The sequence below is a fragment of the Coregonus lavaretus genome, assembly GCF_964263955.1.
Source record: "Coregonus lavaretus genome assembly, chromosome: 32".
In the NCBI taxonomy this organism is placed as follows: Eukaryota; Metazoa; Chordata; class Actinopteri; order Salmoniformes; family Salmonidae; genus Coregonus; species Coregonus lavaretus.
Window position 1 is genome coordinate 34,121,549 of NC_140019.1, and position 25,382 is coordinate 34,146,930.

Below are 25,382 nucleotides of genomic sequence, written 5' to 3' on the forward strand. Positions count from 1 at the left end.
ACAGGAATAGATAGACAGGGAATTGATAAATAGACAGGAAATGATAGAGACAGGGGAATAGATAAAGACAGGGAATAGATAGAGACAGGAATAGATAGAGACAGGAATTGATAATAGACAGGAATAGATAGAGACAGGGAATAGATAGAGACAGGGAATAGATAGAGACAGGAATAGATAGAGACAGGGAATAGATAGAGTCAGGGAATAGATAGAGACAGGAATAGATAGAGACAGGAATAGATAGAGACAGGAATAGATAGAGACAGGAATAGATAGAGACAGGGAATAGATAAAGACAGGGAATAGATAGAGACAGGAATATTATAGACAGGAATAGATAGAGACAGTGAATAGATAGAGACAGGGAATAGATAAGAGACAGGGAATAGATAGAGACAGGGAATAGATAGAGACAGGGAATAGATATAGACAGGAATAGATAGAGACAGGGAATAGATAGAGACAGGGAATAGATATAGACAGGGAATAGATAAAGACAGGGAATAGATAGAGACAGGGAATAGATAGAGACAGGGAATAGATAGAGACAGGGAATAGATAAAGACAGGGAATAGATAGAGACAGGGAATAGATAGAGACAGGGAATAGATAATAGACAGGGAATAGATAAGACAGGGAATAGATAGAGACAGGGAATAGATAGAGACAGGGAATAGATAGAGACAGGGAATAGATAAAGACAGGGAATAGATAGAGACAGGGAATAGATAGAGACAGGGAATAGATAGAGACAGGGAATAGATAGAGACAGGGAATAGATAGAGACAGAGAATAGATAGAGACAGGGAATAGATAGAGACAGGGAATAGATAGAGACAGGGAATAGATAGAGACAGGAATAGATAGAGACAGGGAATAGATAGAGACAGGGAATAGATAGAGACAGGGAATAGATAGAGACAGGAATAGATAGAGACAGGGAACAGATAGAGACAGGGAATAGATAGAGACAGGGAATAGATAGAGACAGGGAATAGATAGAGACAGGGAATAGATAGAGACAGGGAATAGATAGAGACAGGGAATAGATAGAGACAGGAATAGATAGAGACAGGGAACAGATAGAGACAGGGAATAGATAGAGACAGGGAATAGATAGAGACAGGGAATAGATAGAGACAGAGAATAGATAGAGACAGGGAATAGATAGAGACAGGGAATAGATAGAGACAGGGAATAGATAGAGACAGGAATAGATAGAGACAGGGAATAGATAGAGACAGGGAATAGATAGAGACAGGGAATAGATAGAGACAGGGAATAGATAGAGACAGGAATAGATAGAGACAGGGAACAGATAGAGACAGGGAATAGATAGAGACAGGGAATAGATAGAGACAGGGAATAGATAGAGACAGGGAATAGATAGAGACAGGGAATAGATAGAGACAGGGAATAGATAGAGACAGGAATAGATAGTCCACTGAAGTGCTGGGAATGTTTGTGTAACATGCTTCTCTCTCTAACACACTACATAGAGCCCAATGCACAGTATTATATATGAACCTTTTTTTCAGATTCAGTTAATTTACTCTCAGATATCTGTAAATGTGTTATTGGAAGCCAAGTGGGATGAACACTTCTTGAAATAGACATTACTATGCAATGGTTAAATTAGTGAAATACACATCTTCACCATATTGGTTTGCACAAGTTGGCAGAGAGGGCATAATGTGGAGTTGGATTAAGAAAATTAAATGTTTCTGAATCTTTTTCTCTATTTGCGTAAAAAACGATAATGGAGAAGTTGATCAAAAGGCAAAAGATTTGGGGACTGTTACGAACTTCCAACCCAGACAGAATCCCATTCCCCATTTAACTCCTGCTATAGCTCTATTTGTAAGTCGCTCTGGATAAGAGCGTCTGCTAAATGACGTAAATGTAAATGTAAACCATGGTCCAAAGACCCAGCAAATGGTGGTTAACAATGCTTTCCACTTACCTCACCTACAGGGTCACCAACCAGTGATCTCTCTTCCAACAATGTTAATCAGGACGTTGGTAGTAAACACTTTGCACTCTTTAATAACTCCATGGTCCGTCGGTCACGTGGAAGAAGAGGAGAAGCTCCAGGAGGAATGTGATGCTGGATCCACACAGGGACTGGGGTCTGAGAGCTTAAGGGGTGTTTGTGTGTGTGTGCTGGGGTTCATGTGTGTTGCTGTTTAACACAGCAGAGCAGAGAGGTGGTCTGGCTGGCTGGGGAGCTATTTTTAGGCACACAGATGGACCTACCTAAACTTCCATTCTTGGAGAACTGTGGGGGTTATAATTAGATGGGTGATAGACTAGTGACACTGACACTCAGGCGAGAGTTTGGTTGGTGGGCAAGGGCCTTGGTACTCGCTGGGGTTTCACTGTGTCCTGAGCAAAGATTAGATAATATGGCTGCACTTCTATAACTGAATGTCAGTAGTAGAAATACACCACTAGACTACTGTACCATCAGATGTGTGATGTGTGATCTGAAACCAGATAGGCTTACATCAGTCTATTTTTATTTTCACTTGCCATGCTCACAGAAAGTAACTTTAACCCTTTAGGTTTCTCAGATCTTTTTAAAGAGTGTAAGTGTGTAGTGAAATACTATAAGATAAATGCTTTGTGCTGTATTGTGTTTACATGTAACAGGCCTGTCATCACCACCATGTCTTTAGTTTACACTGTGACTGGCAACCATCTTATAGCCTGTGTGCAGCTGTCTGACTGTCAGAGAGGCTGTTGTAGACTATCAGCTGTTCACACAGCCCTGCCCTACTCTACCCCCAGAACCATGATCAAGAAGACCTCTGCATTTGTAGAAGTATGGCGTGCATCTTGTATTCTTTTCCAAGATGCCACTAGCTTTACACAAACCAGTCATTTTGGGAAGTGAAGTCTGTTTCCGCCTCTCAAAAACACAGGGAAGGGAAATTATTTGATGTAACCATTGTTTGCTTATAGATTAGATTACTTTGTCCTTATAACTGAACTGAAAATGTAGCCAATTTCTCAAAGTAGGCCTGCTTTTGTAGTTTAGTTATGCCTGCCTATATTATACGTTTCTTCAATAAAATGAATGCAGGCAATAAAATATACTATAATATAATATCATAAAGCATTATGATTCACATACAATTTTGTGATATAAAATAATATAAGCAGGCAGATAACAACTGAGGTTAGCCAAAAGTATTTCTAAATTGAAACTTTTTCTTTTTTGGACCCTCTTCATCTATCCCACTCCAGTACGCTAGATGGTAGTAAATAATCATTGTTAGCGGCACTGCGCTCGCAAGAAGAAAATGGTTGCTCTGTTGTAGTTTTGGGTGTGTAGCTAGCTAAAGTATTTTTAATATAATAGCAAGCTAATTCATCACAAAGTTTGGGGATACACAATTGGGTCAACATTTTATTTATTTCACGTACAAGGTTAGATTTGAACTTGTACGTTGTAGTTGTATTTACTTTACTATATTCGTTGAGGCTAAACGTTAGATGGTCCGCAGCAGTAGAGCTAGCTAGTTTAGCTAGCATCAATCCGACTTTCGTCAACTCCTCTCGTTGCGTGATTAAGTTGTCCGTCAGTTGATCAGAAAATCCTGAAAATAATATCACATAGTGGCCACCGTTTTTGATATTAGGTCGGTTTGTTCAACCTTTGAAAATTGAAGTTACGTTAGCAACCTCGTAAACAAATGCGGCACCATGTTAGCGGGAGTTGTGTTCCCTAGAATTGGAAGTGGCATTTCCGGCGGCGTGAAAAGGGCCCTTTCTTGGCCCTAGGTATGGAGGAGAACGAGGCACTGGAGATCTACTGCAGGAGAATGATAACACAGGTCAACAATCAACTGAACCCAGAAACAGAAGGAGAGAGGGGGAGGAGAAAGAGCCAGGAGGAGAGGGGGGAAGAGGGGGAGAGAGCAGTCCCCAGAGGGAGGAGGAGGCAGGAGTTGCAGAGTGAGACCTGTAGGAGGATGATCATACAAGTACACAGAAAACAGAACACAGAAACTACAGCAGCGAGTGAGAGGAGAGAGAGGCAGAAGGAAAAGAGGGGGTGTGAGGACCTTGCAGGAGAGCCCCGGCCTGCAGCCCAGCCCCAGCTTCAACCCGAGCATGTCCCTTTACAGCTCATTTCTGCCCTGAAGATGAAGTCTTTCACAGAGGAGATGAGACGGGTGAGACAGACACTTTGTCTAGGAACTGTGTATCTGTTCTGGTGGGTCTACTCTGTCTTAGCCTCATTGTATCTCTCTCTATGGGGGTGAGGCTAACTCTGGCTGCAGCAATTACTGACACACGTTATCGTGTGTGTGTGTGAGAACAGGCCATGGACACAGAGCTGCATGACCCATCAGTGTGTGGAGTGTGTGTGCAGCAGCAGGCAGCCTTGTCCCTGAACACCTTCATCAGGAGGAAGACGACTCAACTAGACGCTAACACACTGGAGGATAGACTACACACACACCTCTACAACAGGGTACTACACACACACCTTTGCAACAGGGTACTACACACACACCTCTACAACAGGGTACTACACACACACCTCTACAACAGGGTACTACACACACACCTCTACAACAGGGTACTACACACACACCTCTGCAACAGGGTACTACACACACACCTCTACAACAGCGTACTACACACCTCTACAACAGGGTACTACACACACACCTCTACAACAGGGTACTACACACACACCTCTACAACAGGGTACTACACACACACACACACCTCTGCAACAGGGTACTACACACACACCTCTGCAACAGGGTACTACACACACACACACCTCTGCAACAGGGTATAACTCACACCTCTACAACAGGGTACTACACACACACCTTTGCAACAGGGTACTACACACATACCTCTGCAACAGGGTACTACACACACACCTCTGCAACAGGGTACTACACACACACCTCTGCAACAGGGTACTACACACACACCTCTGCAACAGGGTAGTACACACACACCTCTACAACAGGGTACTACACACACACCTCTACAACAGGGTAGTACACACACACCTCTACAACAGGGTACTACACACACACCTCTACAACAGGGTACTACACACACACACCTCTGCAACAGGATACTACACACACCTCTGCAACAGGGTACTACACACACACCTCTACAACAGGGTACTACACACACACCTCTGCAACAGGGTACAACACACACACCTCTGCAACAGGGTACAACACACACACCTCTGCAACAGGGTACTACACACACACCTCTGCAACAGGGTACAACAGACACACAGCTCTACAACAGGGTACAACACAGGAAGACAGACTGCACATGGAGTACAGGCTCTTCACATGCAGTGTTTCTTCCTACTTCTGTCTTGTCAATGCATTCCCTGCTTTGCTATGTTATTATTTTCAGTTTCTGTCCCAAAATGGCTGTCTAAACTACCAACAGTCCCTGAAAAAAAAGATGGTGTGTAGTGGGTGACGTAACCTGTGTTCTCATGTGTTGTAGGACGCTGTGTGTCTGTGGGGAGAGTTGGTAAGGGGTCTCCCCAAGCCCTCTGACGCCCCCAGCAGGATCTGGGAGCAACTGCAGGCCAGGGGGAAACGCACACAGAAACCTGGGGTTTCCTTGGTGACAGAACAGGAATCTGGATGTACCCAGACAAGAGAATGTCAATCTGGGCTTACCCTGACGACAGTACAAGAACTGAGCTAAAGGTACCCTCATGCTGGCCATGTGACTGAGCATATCAGAAATGGCACCCTTTTCCCTATGTAGTGGACTACTTTTGCGTCGAGCCAGCCCTATGTGGAAGTGTGGATTGCAGCCTGTGACTTTCAGCGAGTGCCACTGATCATCTGTATTGTGAGGAGATTCCTCTTAAAGTGTAAAAGAAAATACAATTCCAACTGCAGTACAAAATACATGTTTTATTTATTATTGTATTAAAGTTTCACATACAACACTGTTAAAAGCAAATAAGCATCATGGTTTTCTCAGTCCTTGACCGTCCCTTATGCCTTAAGTAAACATTAGAACAACTTCCTGGGTTATACACTCCAACGATGAACCCACTTTCATATCATCACAAACAGTTACAACACAGTCATTATAGTTCAGCCATGGAAAGTGTTCATGTTAAATACAGAGTAACAAGTAAATTCAGTCCGTTTTACATTTCTACTGCCAGAACCAATAGCAACATTGGCTGAAGAACGCTCAACTCCTTTCGGTTATATCGAAGCAGATTTGAGTTTTGATAACTGGTCGCGTGATTTGCTTGCAACAACATTGATCACCATCAGTCGATACTTGTAAATATTTAAGTTCTGAAAACGCTTACCTGTACCTCTGTTGGCCCTGTACAACTGTGGTCCTTCCTCAGGGTGCAGAAATTCATACTTTTAAGAAAACCTTTTATCAAATACAACCAACTTTTTCCATCTTTGTGTTGCTCAACTCAGCTCGAATGCGCATTTGCCAATTGCATCTCAGCTTACGTAGCACGTAGTACAAATCAAATGAAATTGTATTTGTCACATGCGCCGAATACATTTACATTTTAGTCATTTAGCAGACGCTCTTATCCAGAGCGACTTACAGTTAATGGGAATCAAACCCACAACCCTGGCATTGCAAACGCCATGCACTACCAACTGAGCTACATCCCTGCCGGCCATTCCCTCCCCTACCCTGGACGACGCTGGGCCAATTGTGCGCCGCCCCATGGGTCTCCCGGTCGCGGCCGGCTACGACAGAGCCTGGATTCGAACCAGGATCTCTAGTGGCACAGCTAGCACTGCGATGCAGTGCCTTAGACCACTGCGCCACTCGGGAGTACAACAAGTGTAGACCTTACTGTGAAATGCTTACTTACAAGCCCTTAACCAACAATGCAGTTCAAGAAATAGAGTTAAGAAAATATTTACTAAATAAACTAAAGTAAAAAAAAAAGTTATACAAAAAGTTATACAATAAAATAAAACAATACAGAGGCTATATACAGAGGGTACCGGTACTGAGTCAATGTGCAGGGTTACAGGTTAGTTGAGGTAATTTGTAGATGTAGGTAGGGGTAAAGTGACTATGCATAGATAATAAACAGCGAGTTTACAAGCAACATAAATTAGGAAAAATCGATGGCTGTATTCGCTAAAAGTTTTTATTTAAAGTATGAATTTTGGCACCCTGCGGAAGGACTGCGGTTGTACAGGACAAACATAGGTACAAGTAGGCATTTTCAGAATATACTTTTTTTTTTTTAAACTAGTATCGACTGATGGTGATTCAATGTTGTTGCTAGCAAATCGCGCGACCAGTTATCAAAACTGAACTCCGCCTCAATATAAGCGAACAGAGTTGAGCGTTCCTTAGCTATAGCAACATGAGTACAGTTACAGTATTTAAATGTTAATGTTTTTTTGTTTTATTATTGCATTAAACATGGTTAGGGTCTATCAAACCTAATACAGTGCATTCGGAAGGTATTCAGACCTCTTGACTTTTTCCACATTTTGTTACGTTACAGCCTTATTTTAAAATGGATTAAATTGTTTTTTCCCCCCCCATCAATCTACACACAATACCCCATAATGACAAAGCAAAAACATTTTTGCTAATTCATTAAAAATTATTTGGTACCCTTCCCCAGATCTGTGCCTCGACACAATCCTGTCTCGGAGCTCTACAGACAGTTCCTTTGACCTCATGGCTTGTTTTTTTCTCTGACATGCACTGTCAACTGTGGGACCTTATATAGACTGGTGTGTGCCTTTCCAAATCATGTCCAATCAATTGAATTTACCACAGGTGGACTCCAATCAAGACGTAGAAACATCTCAAGGATGATCAATGAAAACAGGGTGCACCTGAGCATTGTCATTATGGGGTATTGTGTGTAGATTGAGGATTTTTATTTATTTGATCCATTTTAGAATAAGGCTGTAACGTAACAAAATGTGGAAAAGGTGAAGGCGTCTGAATACTTTCCGAACGGGACAAGAAATTGAGCTCAGGTGCACCCTGGTTCTATTGATCATTCTTGAGATGTTTCTACATCTTGATTGGAGTCCACCTGTGGTAAATACAATTGATTGGATTGCACTCAATGCTGGCACTAAGATTGCACTCAATGAGCTGTATAAGGCCATATGCAAACAGGAAAACGCTCATCTAGAGGCAGCACTCCTAGTGGCAGGGAAACTTAAATCCGTTCTACCTCATTTCTACCAGCATGTTAAATGTGCAACCAGAGGAAAAAAAACTCTAGACCACCTTTACGCCACACACAGAGATGCGTACAAAGCTCTCCCTCGCCCTTCATTTGGCAAATCTGACCATAATTCAATATAAGCAAAAACTAAAGCAGGAAGCACCAGTGACTTGGTTAATAAGGAAGTGGTCAGATGACGCAGATGCTAAGCTACAGGACTGTTTTGCTAGCACATACTGGAATATGTTCTGGGATTCTTCCGATGGCATTGAGGAGTACACCACATCAGTCACTGGCTTCATCAATAAGTGCATCGATGACGTCGTCCCCACAGCGACCGTACGTACGTACATACCCCAACCAGAAGCCTTGGATTACAGGCAACATCCGCACTGAGCTAAAGGGTATAGCTGCTGCTTTCAAGGAGCAGAACTCTAACCCGGACGCTTATAAGAAATACCGCTATGCCCTCCGACGAACCATCAAACAGGCAAAGAGTCAATACAGGACTAAGATTGAATCGTACTACACCGGCTCCGACGCTCATCGGATGTGGCAGTGCTTGCAAACTACTACAGACTACAAAGGGAAGCACAGCCGCGAGCTGCCCAGTGACACGAGCCTACCAGACAAGCTAAATCACTTCTATGCTTGCTTCGAGGCAAGCAACACTGAAGCATGCATGAGCGCATCAGCTGTTCCGGATGACTATGTGATCACGCTCTCCGTAGCCGATGTGAGTAAGACTTTTAAGCAGGTCAACATTCACAAGGCCGCAGGGCCAGACGGATTACCAGGACGTGTACTCCGAGCATGCGCTGACCAACTGGCAAGTGTCTTCACTGACATTTTCAACATGTCCCTGACTGAGTCTGTAATACCAACATGTTTCAAGCAGACCGCCATAGTCCCTGTGACCAAGAACACTAAGATATCCTGCCTAAATGACTACCGACCCGTAGCACTCACGTCTGTAGCCATGAAGTGCTTTGAAAGGCTGGTCATGGCTCACATCAACACCATTATCCCAGAAACCCTAGACCCACTCCAATTTGCATACCACCCCAACAGATCCACAGATGATGCAATCTCTATTGCACTCCACACTGCCCTTTCCCATCTGGATCAGAGGAACACCTACATGAGAATGCTATTCATTGACTACAGCTCAGCGTTCAACAGTATAGTGCCCTCAAAGCTCATCACTAAGCTAAGGACCCTGGGACTAAACACCTCCCTCTGCAACTGGATCCTGGACTTCCTGACGGGGCGCCCCCAGGTTGTAAGGGTAGGTAACAACACATCTGCCACGCATATCCTCAACACGGGGGCCCTTCAGGGGAGCGTGCTCAGTCCCCTCCTGTACTCCCTGTTCACCCATGACTGCATGGTCAGGCACGACTCCAACACCATCATTAAGTTTGCCGACGACACAACAGTGGTAGGCCTGATCACCGACAACGATGAGACAGCCTATAGGAAGGAGGTCAGAGGCCTGGCCGTGTGGTGCCAGGATAACAACCTCTCCCTCAATGTGATCAAGACAAAGGAGATTATTGTGGACTACAGGAAAAAAAAGAGGACTGAGCACGCCCCCATTCTCATCGACAGGGCTGTAGTGGAACAGGTTGAGAGCTTCGAGTTCCTTGGTGTCCACATCGCCAACAAACTATCATGGTCCAAACACACCAAAACAGTCGTGAAGAGGGCACGACAAAGCCTATTCCCCCTCAGGAGACTAAAAATATTTGGCATGGGTCCTCAGATCCTCAAAAAGTTATACAGCTGCACCATCGAGAGCATCCTGACTGGTTGTCTCACTGCATGGTATAATATAATGGTATGGCAACTGCTCGACCTCCGACCGCAAGGCACTACAGAGGGTAGTGCGTACGGCTCAGTACATCACTGGGGCCAAGCTTCCTGCCATCCAGGACCTCTATACCAGGCGGTGTCAGAGGAAGGCCCTAAAAATTGTCAAAACTCCAGCCACCCTAGTCATAGACTGTTCGCTCTGCTATCACACAGCAAGCGGTACTGGAGCGCCATGTCTAGGTCCAAAAGGCTTCTTAACAGCTTTTACCCCCAAGCCATAAGACTCCTGAACAGCTAATCATGGCTACCCGGACTATTTGCACTGCCCCTCCACCCCCTCTTTTACGCTGCTGCTACTCTGTTTATTATCTATGCATAGTAACTTTAACTCTACCCACATTTGCATATTACCTCAATTACCTCGACTAACTGGTGCCCCTTCACATTGACTCTGTACCGGTACCCCCTGTATATAGCCTCCCTATTGTTATTTTATTTTACTGCTGCTCTTTAATTATTTTTTACTTATCTATTTTTTACTTAACACTTTTTTTTTTTGGGACCCTCTTCATGATCTAATCCCACTCCAGTACGCTAGGTGGCGGTAAGGAATCATTGTTAACAGCGCTAAACTCGCCAGAAGAAAATGGTTATTCTATTGTAGTTATGCGTGTGTCAACATTTAATTTACTAGCAGTCTTTCTAATCTCATAGCTGGCTAATTAATCACACAGTTTGTGGATACACAATTGGGCCAACATTTTATTTATTGCACGTATAAGTTTAGATTTGTATTTGTACGTCGTAGTTTCTGTTGCAATTTACTACAACGTTATTCGTTTAGGCTAGCTAGCTTGATGTTCTGCAGCAGTACAGCTACTGTAGCTAGCCAGTTTAGCTAGATAGTTAACGTCAATCCGACTTTCGTCATCTCTTCTGATTACGTGATTGTTGTCCGTCAATTGGTCAGAAAATCCTGAAAATAATATATCATTGATATTAGTTCGGTTTGTTCAACCTTTGAAAACCTTAAGTTACGTTAGCCATTCTTGCCTGCTTCACAGTCAGCGGTCGCCGGTACGATTAATTTGGTTAACTTCTAGCTAGCTATCATCAATTCGTGATAGCGCACAGTTTGGTTAAAGGGGGCATAATTCGTAGTCCCATTTATTTCCGTCGTCACATTTGAATCAATCTGAATTTTGTATTGTTTTTGTTAACAGGTTTTGAGCCCATTATGGACCTTCACAAGATAATCCACGATACCCTGCAGGAGTTCATTCAGACATGCATTCCCAAAGCAGACCTGAGTTCCCTGGATGATGTGTTGCTCTCCTACATCACTGGAGTCCTGGAGGTTCTGGGTTCTCAGGAGAGCGTGGAGGATAACTTTTACGTGGAGGTCTTTGTAGAAATTCTGGAGGCCTACATTCCTGGCTTTGCTGAAATCGACAGTGTTAACGTTTGTGATATGATGTTCAGCCTAGCTTCAAAACTAGCCGCAGCCCGGAGTTCAGAAAATAGTGTGCCTAAGACTAGAATGGAGGTCCCACTGACAGTCAGCGCTACCTCCACTGGGTCTCATGTGAGAGAGATGCACTGCCTTACTACACAGACTGAGGGGGCCACCGCCAAGGTGCCATTCTCTGAGTGGGAGGCCCAGCAGCCGCTCCTTCTGGAGATGTTCCCCAAGTGCAGACTATCAGAGGCCAGGAGTGCCTTGTCCATTGCTAAAGGTGACATGGAGGAAGCCGTCCGCCTCATCATCGAAGGAGACATCCAGCTCAGCCCCACACCTCTCAACGTTAACTATGGGAAGATGGTTTCCCCTCAGGCAGAGCAGAAGATGAAAGAGAGCATCCTGGAGAAGTACATGCTAGTGGACAGGGAGGAGAATGAGAAAACACACCTGTTGCACCTAAAGATGCCCCCAAGAAACGGGTGCGTTACCACAGCAACCAGGTGGGGACCACAAAAGGGGAGCGGTACCAACTGGTGGAGACGGAGGAGGTGAAGAAGACTTAAGTCAGGTTCCATTAATGACTGACTGGCACTCTTCTGGAAGACCAGCCATTGACTTTGGTGTTTACTTATCCTTTCTTACTGCCTTGTTTTTTTTTTTTTTTTGCCTGTTTATGGAAAATGTTTGTTTTTGATATGTGTAAGTGTCTGATTTGAAAATGCGTGGCCATCGTCTTGCTTCAAATATAATTTATCCTCTGCAATGATTCTCTGGCATCATTGTTTTGTTCTCTAGGTGGGTCGTAATGTGCTCTTGTAGTGGGCTGTCCATGTGTTTAAGACTTGAAGAACCGCTACAATTGAATCTCTTATGTTCATACTGTGTACAGTTTTTGCCATTTCAGCAGGTCTGACATGGTACAGATAATTTTTTTGTCAGTTATTATTTGTATTGGTATTTTTCCTGGCAGGGGGACTTAGCGATTTGAGGCCCGTTTCAAAACACTATTTTCAGGACTGTATCGCAATACGTTATTCCTCATATAAGGGTACGTTTAGTCTATTGAGCCGGTGCACCCATAGACCGTTGCCATAATAAATAAATAAAACTAAAATTAGTTATATTAGTGACCTTGTAAACAAATGCGGCGCCATGTTGGCGGAAGTTGTGTTCCTTAGACTGGAAGTGGTGTTTCCCGCAGCGTGAAAAGGGCCTTTTTTTTCTCTCTCTAGGTATGTAGGAGAATGTGGCACTGGAGATCTACTGCTGGATAACACTGGTCAACAATCAACTGAACCCAGAAACTGAAGGAGAGAGGGGGGAAGAGGGGGAGAGAGCAGCCCGCAGAGGGAGGAGGAGGCAGGGGTGCGGAGTGAGACCTGTAGGAGGATGATCATACAAGTACACAGAAAACAACCAAGAGAGGAGAGTGAAGCCCCTCAACCCTAAAGGACAGAGGGAGAGACAGGAGAAAGAGATGCAGAGGGAAGCATCAGAGACCGTGAGAGTCTGTGGACCCTGCAAGAGCGAGGATCAGGACCAATCATGCTGTCCAGACTGGGACCCAGCCAGTCCCCCTACAGCTCATCTCTATCCTGAAGCTCCAGACTGGGACCCAGCCGGTCCCCCTACAGCTCATCTCTGTCCTGAAGCCCCAGACTGGTACCCAGCCGGTCCCCCTACAGCTCATCTCTGTCCTGAAGCCCCAGACTGGGACCCAGCCGGTCCCCCTACAGCTCATCTCTGTCCTGAAGCCCCAGACTGGGACCCAGCCAGTCCCCCTACAGCTCATCTCTGTCCTGAAGCCCCAGACTGGGACCCAGCCGGTCCCCCTACAGCTCATCTCTGTCCTGAAGCCCCAGACTGGTACCCAGCCGGTCCCCCTACAGCTCATCTCTGCCCTGAAGCCCCAGACTGGGACCCAGCCGGTCCCCCTACAGCTCATCTCTGTCCTGAAGCCCCAGACTGGGACCCAGCCAGTCCCCCTACAGCTCATCTCTGTCCTGAAGCCCCAGACTGGGACCCAGCCGGTCCCCCTACAGCTCATCTCTGTCCTGAAGCTCCAGACTGGTACCCAGCCGGTCCCCCTACAGCTCATCTCTGCCCTGAAGCTCCAGACATTCACAGAGGAGATGAGATTGGTAAAATAATATTTCTGTCTATATCTTTTGAGCTGCATGGCTCTACTGGCTGTGTAATTTACTGACACACACTCTGTCTCTGTGTGTGTAAAAACTGTGGACACAGCTACATGACCCATCAGTGTGTGGAGTGTGTGTGCAGCAGCAGGCAGCCTTGTCCCTGAACACCTTCATCAGGAGGAAGACGACTCAACTAGACGCTAACACACTGGAGGATAGACTACACACACACCTCTGCAACAGGGTACTACACACCTCTACAACAGGGTACTACACACACACCTCTACAACAGGGTACTACACACACACCTCTGCAACAGGGTACTACACACACACCTCTACAACAGGGTACTACACACACACCTCTGCAACAGGGTACTACACACACCTCTACCACAGGGTACTACACACACAACTCTGCAACAGGGTACTACACACACACCTCTGCAACAGGGTACTACACACCCACACCTCTGCAACAGGGTACTACACACACACCTCTACAACAGGGTACTACACACACACCTCTGCAACAGGGTACTACACACACACCTCTGCAACAGGGTACTACACACACACCTCTGCAACAGGGTACTACACACACACCTCTACAACAGGGTACTACACACCTCTACAACGGGGTACTACACACCTCTACAACAGGGTACTACACACACACCTCTACAACAGGGTACTACACACACACCTCTGCAACAGGGTACTACACACACACCTCTACAACAGGGTACTACACACCTCTACAACAGGGTACTACACACCTCTACAACAGGGTACTACACACCTCTACAACAGGGTACTACACACCTCTACAACAGGGTACTACACACCTCTACAACAGGGTACAACACACCTCTACAACAGGGTACAACACACCTCTACAACAGGGTACTACACACCTCTACAACAGGGTACTACACACCTCTACAACAGGGTACAACACACCTCTACAACAGGGTACAACACAACACACCTCTGCAACAGGGTACTACACACCTCTACAACAGGGTACAACACAACACACCTCTACAACAGGGTACAACACAACACACCTCTACAGGGTACGACACATGGTACTTTACAGACTGCTCACAGTATCTGTGTTCTTTTCTGTTTAGCTCCTGTACCTGTTGACTGCTATGTTAGTATAATCAGTTTCTGTCCTTATGTTCCTGTACACTTAAACGGCCCTCTGAACTGCAAACAGTCCCCAATAAATAAGAACAGAATGTTTCATATTTAGGTAAATTAATCGGTGTTCTCATGTGTTGTAGGACGCAGTGGGAGAATCTCAATTGCATACTCCTCTCGCCGCCTCCTCTAAACCCATTGGAGGAGAAGTTCAGAGGGGAGGGACCTCTAGCTTTCTCATCCAATGGGTTTTGAAGAGGCAGGGAAAGCGGACACCAGGAGTATGTAAATGAGATTCTCCCAGTATGTGTTTTGGGTGAGCTGCTGAGGAGCCTCCCCAAGCCCTCTGACAACCCCAGCTGGATCTGGGAACAACTGCAGGCCAGAGGGAGACATAGCAACCTGGGGTTACCTTGGAGACAGAACAGGAATCTGGATGTACCCTGCCAACAGAATGTCAATGAAGGGTTATCTTGAAGGCCCAGAATGTTAACTTGACGACTTCTTGACGACAGTACAAGAACTGAGCTAAAGGTACGGCAGGTAGCTTAGTGGTTAAGAGCGTTGTGCCAGTAATCGAAAGGTCGCTGGTTCTAATCCCCGAGCCGACAAGGTGAAAAATCTGCCGATGTGCCCTTGAGCAAGGCACTTAACCCTAATTGCTCATGTAAGTCGCTCTGGATAAGAGCGTCTGCTAAATGACTTAAATGTAAATGTAATGTACCTTCGTACTGGCGCTATCACCGTGCGGACATATCTGAAATATTCCCTATGTAGTGCACTACTTCTGGTCAGAGACCTATGTGTGACCCAGCCTGTGAGTGTCATTGATCATCTGTATTATAATGAGTTTCATCTTAAAGTCTAGAAGAAAAGGCAATTCCAACTGCAGTACAAAATACATTTATTTTTGTATTCTTGTATTAAAGTTTCACATACAACACTGTTAAAAGCAAATAAGCATCATGGTTTTCTCAGTCCTTGACAGCCCCTTATGCCTTAAGTAAACATTAGAACAACTTCCTGGGTTATACACTCCAACGATGAACCCACTTTCATATCATCACAAACAGTTACAACACAGTCATTATAGTTCAGCCATGGAAAGTGTTCATGTTAAATACAGAGTAACAAGTAAATGCAGTCCGTTTGACATTTCTACTGCCAGAACCAATCACAACATGGGTACAGTTACAGTATAATGGTTTGTATTTAACATGGTTAGGGTCTATCAAACGTTAAGGTTAACAATTACATTACAACACTCAAGCACTGTTACATAGAAAACACTTAGGATAATGACGATTACACTAAACGTAGGTTCCATGGCATGGGGAAAGGTTATGAAAACATGTGTTACTGAATTCCAGTGGTGAAATGTAGCAATATGAGGTGGTAGTAGGAGAGTGCGTCTGTATCTGTGTATCTACTCGTCAGGCTTCCTCTTGGGTTTCTTGGGGTTGCGGGAGCGACTCTTGGCCTTACACAGTGGACAGATAGGAGCGTTACGATGGATCTGCTGGTGGCATGACAGACAGGCCTGGGGAGAGAACCGAGGTGACAGCGAGAACAAAGATGTTATAGTGTGTCATTACTATGTAGATACACATACGTCAGTACAGTGTCATTATTGTGTTGGTACAAAGACAGGGGAGAGGAGTGTGTATGTGTGTGTATGTGTGTACCTTCATAGGAGGGTGTGTACTGTGTACCTTCATGGGAGGGGGCTGTTGCCTGAAGGTGGCGGTCTGGCGGGCATCTTGCTTCCGGGAGACCTGGAGCTGTTGGGCCGCGGCAGCCGCTGCTGCAAGGGATTCTGGGATGGTGGGCTCATGAGGCTCCTTCTGCCACTCAGCCTTCTGCTTCTCAAAGTAACTATGGCAACAGAGATAGAGGATAGCACAGAGAACAAGTTGATGTGTGTGTGTGAGTGCCTGTGTGACCGTGTGTGTGTGTGTATAATATGTGTGTACTGACTCCAGAGAGAGTTTCTCCTCCTCTTCGTTGAGGTTGGGCAGTCTGTGCAGGCCCAGGGTCATCCTCAGGGCGTCTACATGTTCCTTCAGGGGTTTGTACTCATCATGAAGCCTCCGCGTCGTCTCCAGCAGCTTATTCAGGTCGTTCTCCGACTGCTTTATAGTGCTCTCCATCTGGGGAGGAGAAGGAGAGAGAGAAGGGGAGAGAGAAGGGGAAAGAGAAGGAGAGAGAGGACAGGAGAAGGGGAAAGAGAAGGAGAGAGAGAAGGACAGGAGAAGGGGAGAGAGAAGGACAGGAGAAGGGGAGAGAGAAGGAGAGAGAGAAGGACAGGAGAAGGGGAGAGAGAAGGACAGGAGAAGGGGAGAGAGAAGGAGAGAGAGAAGGAGAGAGGACAGGAGAAGGAGAGAGAGAAGACAGGAGAAGGAGAGAGAGAAGACAGGAGAAGGAGAGAGGACAGGAGAAGGGGAGAGAGAAGGAGAGAGGACAGGAGAAGGAGAGAGAAGGACAGGAGAAGGAGAGGACAGGAAAGGAGAGGAGAAGGAGAGAGAAGAACAGGAGAAGGAGAGAGAAGGAGAGAGGACAGGAGAAGGAGAGAGAGAAGGAGAGAGGACAGGAGAATGGGGGAGAGAGAGGAGAGAGGACAGGAGAAGGGGAGAGGAGAGAGAAGGACAGGAGAAGAAGAGAGAGAAGGAGAGAGGACAGGAGAAGGGGAGAGAAGGACAGGAAAAGGAGAGAGAAAAGGGGAAAGAGAAGGGGAGAGGACAGGAGAAGGAGAGAGAGGAGAGAGGACAGGAGAAGGGGAGAGAGAAGGACAGGAGAAGGAGAGAGGACAGGAGAAGGAGAGAGAGAATGAGAAAGAAGGACCGGAGAAGGAGAGAGGACAGAGGAGGAGAGAGAAGGACAGGAGAAGGGGAGAGAGAAAATGAGAGAGGACAGGAGAAGGGGAGAGAGAGGAGAGAGAAGGACAGGAGAAGGAGAGGACAGGAGAAGGGGAGAGAGGAGAGAAGGAAAGAAGGACAGGAGAAGGAGAGAGAGAAGTAGAGAGGACAGGAAAGGAGAGGGAGAATGCGAGAGGACAGGAGAATGAGAGGAGAAGGAGAGAGAAGGACAGGAGAAGGGGAGAGAGAAGGAGAGAGGACAGGAGAAGGGGAGAAGGAGAGAGAGGAGATAGAAGGACAGGAGAAGGAGAGAGAGAAGGGGAGAGAGAAGGAGAGAGGACAGGAGAAGGAGAGAGAGAAGGAGAGGAGAAGGAGAGAGGACAGGAGAAGGGGAGGGAGAAGGAGAGGAGAAGGAGAGAGGAGAGAGAAGGAGAGGATAGGAGAAGGAGAGAGAGGAGAGAGAAAAGGAGAGAGGAAAGGAGAAGGGGAGAGAGAATGAGAGAGGGGAGAGTGAAGAACAGGAGAAGGAGAGAGGAAAGGAGAGAGAGAAGGCGAGAGGACAGGAGAATGAGAGGAGAAGGAGAGAGGAGAGAGAGAAGGGGAGAGAGAAGGACAGGAGAAGGAGAGAGAGGACAGGAGAAGGAGAGAGAGAAGGAGAGAGGAGAGAGAAGGACAGGGGAAGGGGAGAGCGAAGGAGAGAGGACAGGAGAAGGAGAGAGGACAGGAGAAGAGGAGAGAGAAGGACAGAAGGAGAGAGGACAGGAGAAGGAGAGAGGACAGGAGTAGGAGAGAAGACAGGAGAAGGGGAGAGAGGAGGAGAGAGGACAGGAGAAGGAGGGAGAGAGAAGGACAGGAGAAGGACAGGAGAAGGAGAGAGAGAAGGGGAGAGAGGACAGGAGAAGGAGAGAGAGGAGGAGAGGAGGAGGAGAGAGAGGTGAGAGAAGGACAGGAGAAGGAGAGAGATGACAAGAGAAGGGGAGAGAGAAGGAGAGAGAGAAGAACAGGAGAAGGAGAGAGAGAAGGAGAAGGAGAGAGAGAAGGGGCGAGAGATACAGAAAAAATAATAAACTATTAAAGGGTAACTCTCAACCCCAATTTCAGCCTTTGCCCAACCCCTTCACATAAAAAAAAAAAATGCATTCAGGTGAGAAGTTGTGGGTGGCGGGAATTGCTCATAAATATTCATTTTGGGGGTGGGTACACATAGTTGTACCTGATCCCAACACTTTCTCACTAAAGCATATTTACCAGAAGTCCACTGGCATGCTGATAATAAAAGAATGTGCATCGCGAGCAATCACAGCTCTGGACAGTTAGCTGACAGTGGTGAGGTGCCGAGTTCCTGACATCTATCACCACTTGCGGCGTAGGTTTGAATTCCCCATGGGGCGCAAAAGAAATCGTTGAATTGTGGACTCACATTTATTGCGGTATTGTGTTCGGAAGAAAAGTGCAGTCATTACCTTGAACATGAAGACTAGGGGCTCAATTCAATCCAACCCGCATTGCAGTATTTACGCAGTTGCTCTTTTTCCTATGGTCAAATTAACTCACAGATTGGTCTTGGTTACTGTATAAAAACCTACAACTACTACCAGGGCGACCCCTCTCACAGGTATGCTTTCACTTTTTTTTTTTATTAGAAGTGTGTGGGCACGGGATGAATATTGTAAAAAAAAAAAAAAAAAGGATTCGAAAAATATATATATACATACCTGCCCCATGTGGGATTAGAACCCACAACCATTAAACTATGAGCCAATTGTCTTAGCAGACTATTGCACCACTAATCAGTTGTAGCAGTTAGGAAAAGAACACAAGTTGATATGACCACTATTGTCATCTATTTCTTGTTGCGATGAATGTAGCCACGAATATAAATGTATAATCCTCATAGACTACATGTTTTTTTTCTTCCTAAAAGCACATAGTTGTGTATGAAACGGTAAACCAAAATGTAGAATTTGGTCATATGCAAAAATGTGCCTTACTGCCTTTTGAATTTTGTGTAACGTCAGTAGTCAAGGAAGCATCATGCAAAATATATTGGCACACTCCACTTACCAACACCATTGCCAAATAAGGTGCGCTGTCACCTGCTTTTATAGTAAGCCTTGAAGTGGTATCACCCAGCACATCTATAAGGGAGTGTATTTCATACCGAACCCCTCCCTTGAGATGACGTAGAGGAACCTTCTCAAGGTGCCTCTACATCACGATTTCAATGGTAGAGTTGAACCGCTAGGGGCAGAAAGAGATTTACTACTAAAAGACCAAAATACAAAACATTATGAACACCTGCTCTTTCCATGACGTAGACTGACCAGGTGAAACCAGTTGAAAGCTATGATCCCTTGTTGATGTCGCTTGTTAAATCCACTTCAATCAGAGTAGATGAAGGGGAGGAAACAGGTTAAAGAAGAATTTTTAAGCCTTGAGACAATTGAGATATGAATTGTGTATGTGTGCCATTCAGAGGTTGAAAGACAAAAGATTTAAGTGTCTTTGAATCGGGTATGGTAGTAGGTGCCAGGTGCACCAGTTTGTGTCAAGACTTGCAACGCTGTTGGGTTTTTCACGCTCAACAGTTTCCCATGTGTATAAAGAATGGTTCACCACCCAAAGGACATCCAGCCAACTTGACACAACTGTGGGAAGCTTTGGCGTCAACATGACCCAGCATCCCTGTGGAACGCTTGACAACTTGTAATGTCCATGCCCCGACGAACTGAGACTGTTCTGAGGGTAAAAGGGTGCAACTCAATATTAGGAAGGTGTTCTTAATGTTTTGTACACTCAGTGTATATCATTTTGCACCGATCTGTCAAAATGAAGACCAGAATTGACGTGTTTTACTACAACTAAGCCTAAAACATCTGTTTTTTTATGAAAAAATAGTTTTTTGATGAAAGTTACTCTTTAAAATCTGTGCATTCAGAAGTCGAATAGTGGTTTCTGTCTGCCTCTCACTCACACGCTCTCTCTTTTTTCTCTCTATCTCTCTCTCTCCTTCTCTCGCTCTCTCTCTTTATCACTCTCTCTCTATCTCTCTCTCTCTTTATCTATCTTTATTTATATCTGTCTCTCTCTTTATTGCTCTCTCTCTTTATCTCTCTCTTTCTCTCTCTCTTTATTTCTATCTCTCTCTCTCTTTTTCTCTCTCTTTATTTCTATCTGTCTCTCTCTCTCTCTCTTTATTTCTATCTGTCTCTCTCTCTCTCTCTATCTCTCTCTCTCTCTTTATCTCTCTCTTTATTTCTATCTGTCTCTCTGTCTCTCTTTATCTCTCTCTCTCTTTATTTATATCTGTCTCTCTCTCTCTCTCTCTCTCTTTATCTCTCTCTCTCTTTATCTCTCTCTCTCTTTATTTATATATGTCTCTCTCTCTCTCTCTCTCTTTATCTCTCTTTATTTCTATCTGTCTCTCTCTATCTCTCTCTCTCTTTATCTCTCTCTCTCTTTATTTCTATCTGTCTCTCTCTATCTCTCTCTCTCTTTATCTCTCTCTCTCTTTATTTCTATCTGTCTCTCTCTCTCTCTCTCTATCTCTCTTTATTTCTATCTGTCTCTCTCTCTCTCTATCTCTCTCTCTCTTTATCTCTCTCTCTCTTTATTTATATCTGTCTCTCTCTCTCTTTATCTCTCTCTCTCTTTATTTATATCTGTCTCTCTCTCTCTCGCTGTCTCTCTCTCTCTTTATTTCTATCTGTCTCTCTCTATCTCTCTCTCTCTTTATCTCTCTCTCTCTTTATTTATATCTGTCTCTCTCTCTCTGTCTCTCTCTATCTCTCTCTCTTTATTTCTATCTGTCTCTCTCTCTCTCTCTCTTTATCTCTCTCTCTCTCTTTATTTATATCTGTCTCTCTCTGTCTCTCTCTATCTCTCTCTCTTTATTTCTATCTGTCTCTCTCTCTCTCTCTTTATCTCTCTCTCTCTTTATCTCTCTCTACCCACCACGTTGATATCAGCGTGTATGAGTCGTAGCTCCTCTACATGGGCCATCTTCTCCTGCAGTAGGAGGTCCATCTCCTGTTTGTATTCCTTCAGATGTTTCTCCTCAGACTCCAGGGACTCAAACTCTGACTTCAGACGAGTCTTGATCTTCTGCATCTGTACCGTCTTATTCCTGAAATGACAGAAAACACAGTTTAACCAATGCATCACTACTTAGTTTTCACTGTACAGCACTAGTTACCAATGTAACACAGTAGGTCCTTTACAAATGCACTAGTAGTTAGTTACCAATGCACTAGTTACCAATTATACAACATTAGGTAGTTACCTATCACTGGGCTATTTACAAATGCACGTATTCCTTTGATTACAGGGCAGAGGGCACAAAGACAACATTCTGTCAGTTCAACTTCACATCACCCAATCATGCTTCAGAAACCAATTGCCCTAAGGCATTTTCTATTGTTTTTAATTTATTTATCCAGGTTAGTCTCTTCAGATAAAAATCTATTTTTCAAGAGAGACCAGAACCAAGACATCATAGTGTATTATTGTGTTGTTGTTGCAATAAATTAGTTTATTGAGAAATAAGGAGAGATAATATTTGTCACGCAAATAAATAAGTAATATAATGCATGCATATCCGAAATAGAGATGGTAGTGTACCACATGCCATTGTTATAACTGGTTTAATTATTGTCCAGACATCTTTTTATCTACTGATGTTACTGATGCCAAGCTATACAGCGGCACATCTGTTCAACAATGTGAAAATGTGTAACTGGTTCCGCCTGAATGAATTCAAGACATTGGGGGAACCGGACCACCAACCATGGTTCGCCAATTATTAGCTACCTGGCTAATGACAGAAAGCTAGCTAAGTAGCCAGCCAGCCGCTAATCTGGCAATGCACTTCGCATCTGGATTTTTGTTGATGCAAACAGCTGGATTGATTATGCATAATGCATAACTAGCAACCTATTCTGTAACGTGCAAAACAAAAGCGAGAGTTTCTTTGCAGTTCCTTCAAGAACAATAGAACGGTCACCACTGCTGGCTAACCTTGCTCGAGGCTATGTCGTCACATATAGCTAGCTTCCTCGCTCAATAACAAAGCCAAGACGCTAATATTAGCTGGCTAACCACTTCTTCTCGCTGCTCTTTTCCTGAACCATCCAGCTACCTGATTTACCAGATGTGGTTTCTTTGAAGAAGAATAAAAAAAATCCTTACCGTATTTCCATAATGTTTTCTAGTTTGCACATGATCTCTTGTTCGTCCCCCATGGTTTTGTCTTTAGACCCTGATAAATGAGATCTTAATGGAAGGACAGGGTGGTCTGCCAGCTAGCTAATAAAACACAATACCGTCAACCGTGACATTCGCTGTGAAGACCCACGCATGCGCGGGGGAAACCAGTGGCTACGTGTACTGTACTCCAGTGACCCCCGCTGGAAACCGTTACATTGTTTCAGAGCCAGACAGACGCTCTCTGATAAAACCGGTTACATTGTTGTTGTAACATTGTAATAGAAACGGTTGCATTGTTTCAATGTAATCCTCTTGATAATGATGCAAACTGTCTACACTCTACATTACCCATTGGGTAAAGTTTATAGTAGATTTCTTATTGTGTTTCAATTCTTTCTTTTAACAAAATAATAATTACATGTTGTATTAAAAAATAACAATGAAAGAGACATACATGGACTTTTACAAAAAAATAAACATAGAACCAGGAATGAATGCCTTGAGTGTTGGGTTTAGTAAGCCCTTTGTCCTTGACTAGTGGCAGTGTGGTCTAGGGTTAAGGCTAGGTCTACAGTATATTATCAACATTGCCTTATCATATATGAAATTATCGTATTCTAAAGGTGGATGTAAATTCAGTGTCTTGTGCACCATTTTGCGGTGGGCCTGAGAGGGTCAAGTGTTAGTACACTGCCTTAATCCACCTTGAGTTAGATTCCTGGGCTGCCATTGGATTAGTCCTGAGAACACAACAATGGCTAGTTTTAATTCACCATAATCCCAGTGAATATTGAAAGCACTTTCATATGACTCTGTGGAGAGGAGGCTAATGCCGAAAGAAGGACCTCTCAGGAACATAATAATATAGGAGATAAAAGATCTACAAATGTCTTCTGTGAGTATTCAGTTATTCTCTTTATCATATAACATCTGGATTGACGTTAAAATGTGGCTGTCTGTGTAAGATTAGTGTGAGATTGTGTACATTTAGCGTTTGACAGTAAGACAAGACCAACTTTTTCCTATAGTAATGTCTCTGTTTCTCTGTGAGACAAATTCATAAAAATATTTCCTGTATATAGTATACTTACCTACTTACTTTATTGTGTATTTCATATTTCCTATTCTTAATTCTAGTGTTTTTTTTCTTCCAGTAATACATTGTTATTGATTATTGCATTGTTGGGTTTTGAGTTTGCAAGAAAGGCATTTCACTGTACTTGTGCATGTGACATTAAAACTTAACTTGAAAAGTTGATTCTAGGACAGAATCTGATCTGGACACAGTTCTGCTTTAGTTTCTTGGCTGTTTTTGTAGTTTGGTGGATTGATTTGTGATTTTCAGCCATTTTAAAGGTTTACCATGTAACTACCCTGAGTTATTCTGTGTTTGTTAAAAGTGAAGTGTTTGTTTGTTAACCACTCAAATGGTTTTTAAGAGTTTGAGCTTCAACACAACAGTACATTGTTCTGTGTGATACTTGTAGTACAGTGATTTCACTCAACTTAGAAACTCAATATTTTATATCTTATCACTTTTGAGTAATTGTTACGCACTCCTCTCGGAAGAGGGAACGCAACACCCTGCTACAACTCAACTCTCCGTGGTGTGAAAGAGGTATGGGACTGTAGGTGTGAGTAAGGATGACAAAAGGCAGAGAATACCGTTAACAGGGAATTTATTCCTTCGCACGGTAAGTTTGGGGAAAAGGGGCTGGACGGAACCAAAGCAAAGAAAGTAAATATCAAAGCCCCCTCTCCTACCTTACCTGCCTACCCACTACTTACTTAATAGCACCACCTGGTGCACTAACCAAAATACAGGGGATGGTCCGCCCAGGTCTTTCCTAGTGTGCATAGACCAGGGGTGTCAAACGTCCGGCCCACGGGCCGGATCAGGCCCGCAAACGGGTTTAATCCGGCCCGCGAGATGATTTTGTAAAGTATAAAAATGCGCTGCAATTTTTCAATAAAATAAACTGCTGTTCCAATTGCGTCCACTGGATGGCGCAATAGCAATTGTGTTAAGCAAGCAAACTGTTTATACCGGGGCAGAGCAAGTAGGTCAAGTCTGTGTTTACTCACAGCCGAGACATCAGTGACGCTGCAGTGAAAGCTAGCTACCTCATTGCTAATGAAATCGCAGTGGCTTCAAAACCATTTAGTGAGGGTGAATTTGTAAAAACATGCATGATGAAGGCAGCTGAGATTGTGTGCCCTGAAAAGCGTCAGGCTTTTGTAAATATCAACCTGACAAGAAACACAGTTGCAGACAGGATTTCCGATCTTTCAGTGGATTTGGACAGCCAGTTGAAGCAAAAAGTAAAGTCATTTATTGCGTTTTCGGTTGCAATTGATGAAAGCACGGACATTACAGATGTTGCACAACTGGCCATTTTCATCCGCGGAGTTGATGACACATTGACCGTCACCGAGGAGTTCGTGGAGTTGGTGCAGATGACAGATACAACGACAGCAGCTGATATTTTTACCGCACTCGTCGGCGCGCTGGACAGGGTCAGAGTGGACTGGTCCCGCGC

General features: G+C 44.4%; 2 protein-coding genes and 1 pseudogene across 5 annotated transcripts; 2 read left to right on the forward strand and 1 right to left on the reverse strand.

The window, feature by feature from the left end:
• The first annotated feature begins 3,955 nt into the window (after positions 1-3,955).
• Positions 3,956-6,186, forward strand: LOC311107417 (uncharacterized protein). Its single transcript, XM_084149909.1, has 3 exons — positions 3,956-4,184; positions 4,334-4,486; positions 5,512-6,186. Exons 1-3 carry the CDS (start codon positions 3,981-3,983, stop codon positions 5,716-5,718), a joined length of 564 nt encoding a protein of 187 aa, XP_084006035.1. The 5' UTR covers positions 3,956-3,980; the 3' UTR covers positions 5,719-6,186.
• Positions 6,187-11,267: 5,081 nt separating this feature from the next.
• Positions 11,268-12,055, forward strand: LOC311107490 (CUE domain-containing protein 2-like; annotated as a pseudogene). The gene has a single exon. The product of its transcript is annotated as a CUE domain-containing protein 2-like (transcript).
• Positions 12,056-15,669: 3,614 nt separating this feature from the next.
• LOC311107491 (zinc finger C4H2 domain-containing protein) lies at positions 15,670-22,996 on the reverse strand. Of its 3 annotated transcripts, none has more exons than XM_084149988.1 (5): positions 22,825-22,996; positions 21,592-21,763; positions 16,760-16,932; positions 16,495-16,657; positions 15,670-16,322 (listed from the first exon to the last, which is right to left on the reverse strand). In XM_084149988.1, exons 1-5 carry the CDS (start codon positions 22,875-22,877, stop codon positions 16,209-16,211), a joined length of 675 nt encoding a protein of 224 aa, XP_084006114.1. In that variant the 5' UTR covers positions 22,878-22,996; the 3' UTR covers positions 15,670-16,208. The 3 variants fall into 3 exon arrangements, with proteins under 3 accessions (XP_084006114.1, XP_084006113.1, XP_084006112.1); XM_084149987.1 differs by having other exon boundaries at positions 16,468-16,657; positions 22,825-22,988; XM_084149986.1 differs by having other exon boundaries at positions 16,108-16,322; positions 16,468-16,932; positions 22,825-22,988.
• Between the last annotated feature and the right edge of the window lie 2,386 nt (positions 22,997-25,382).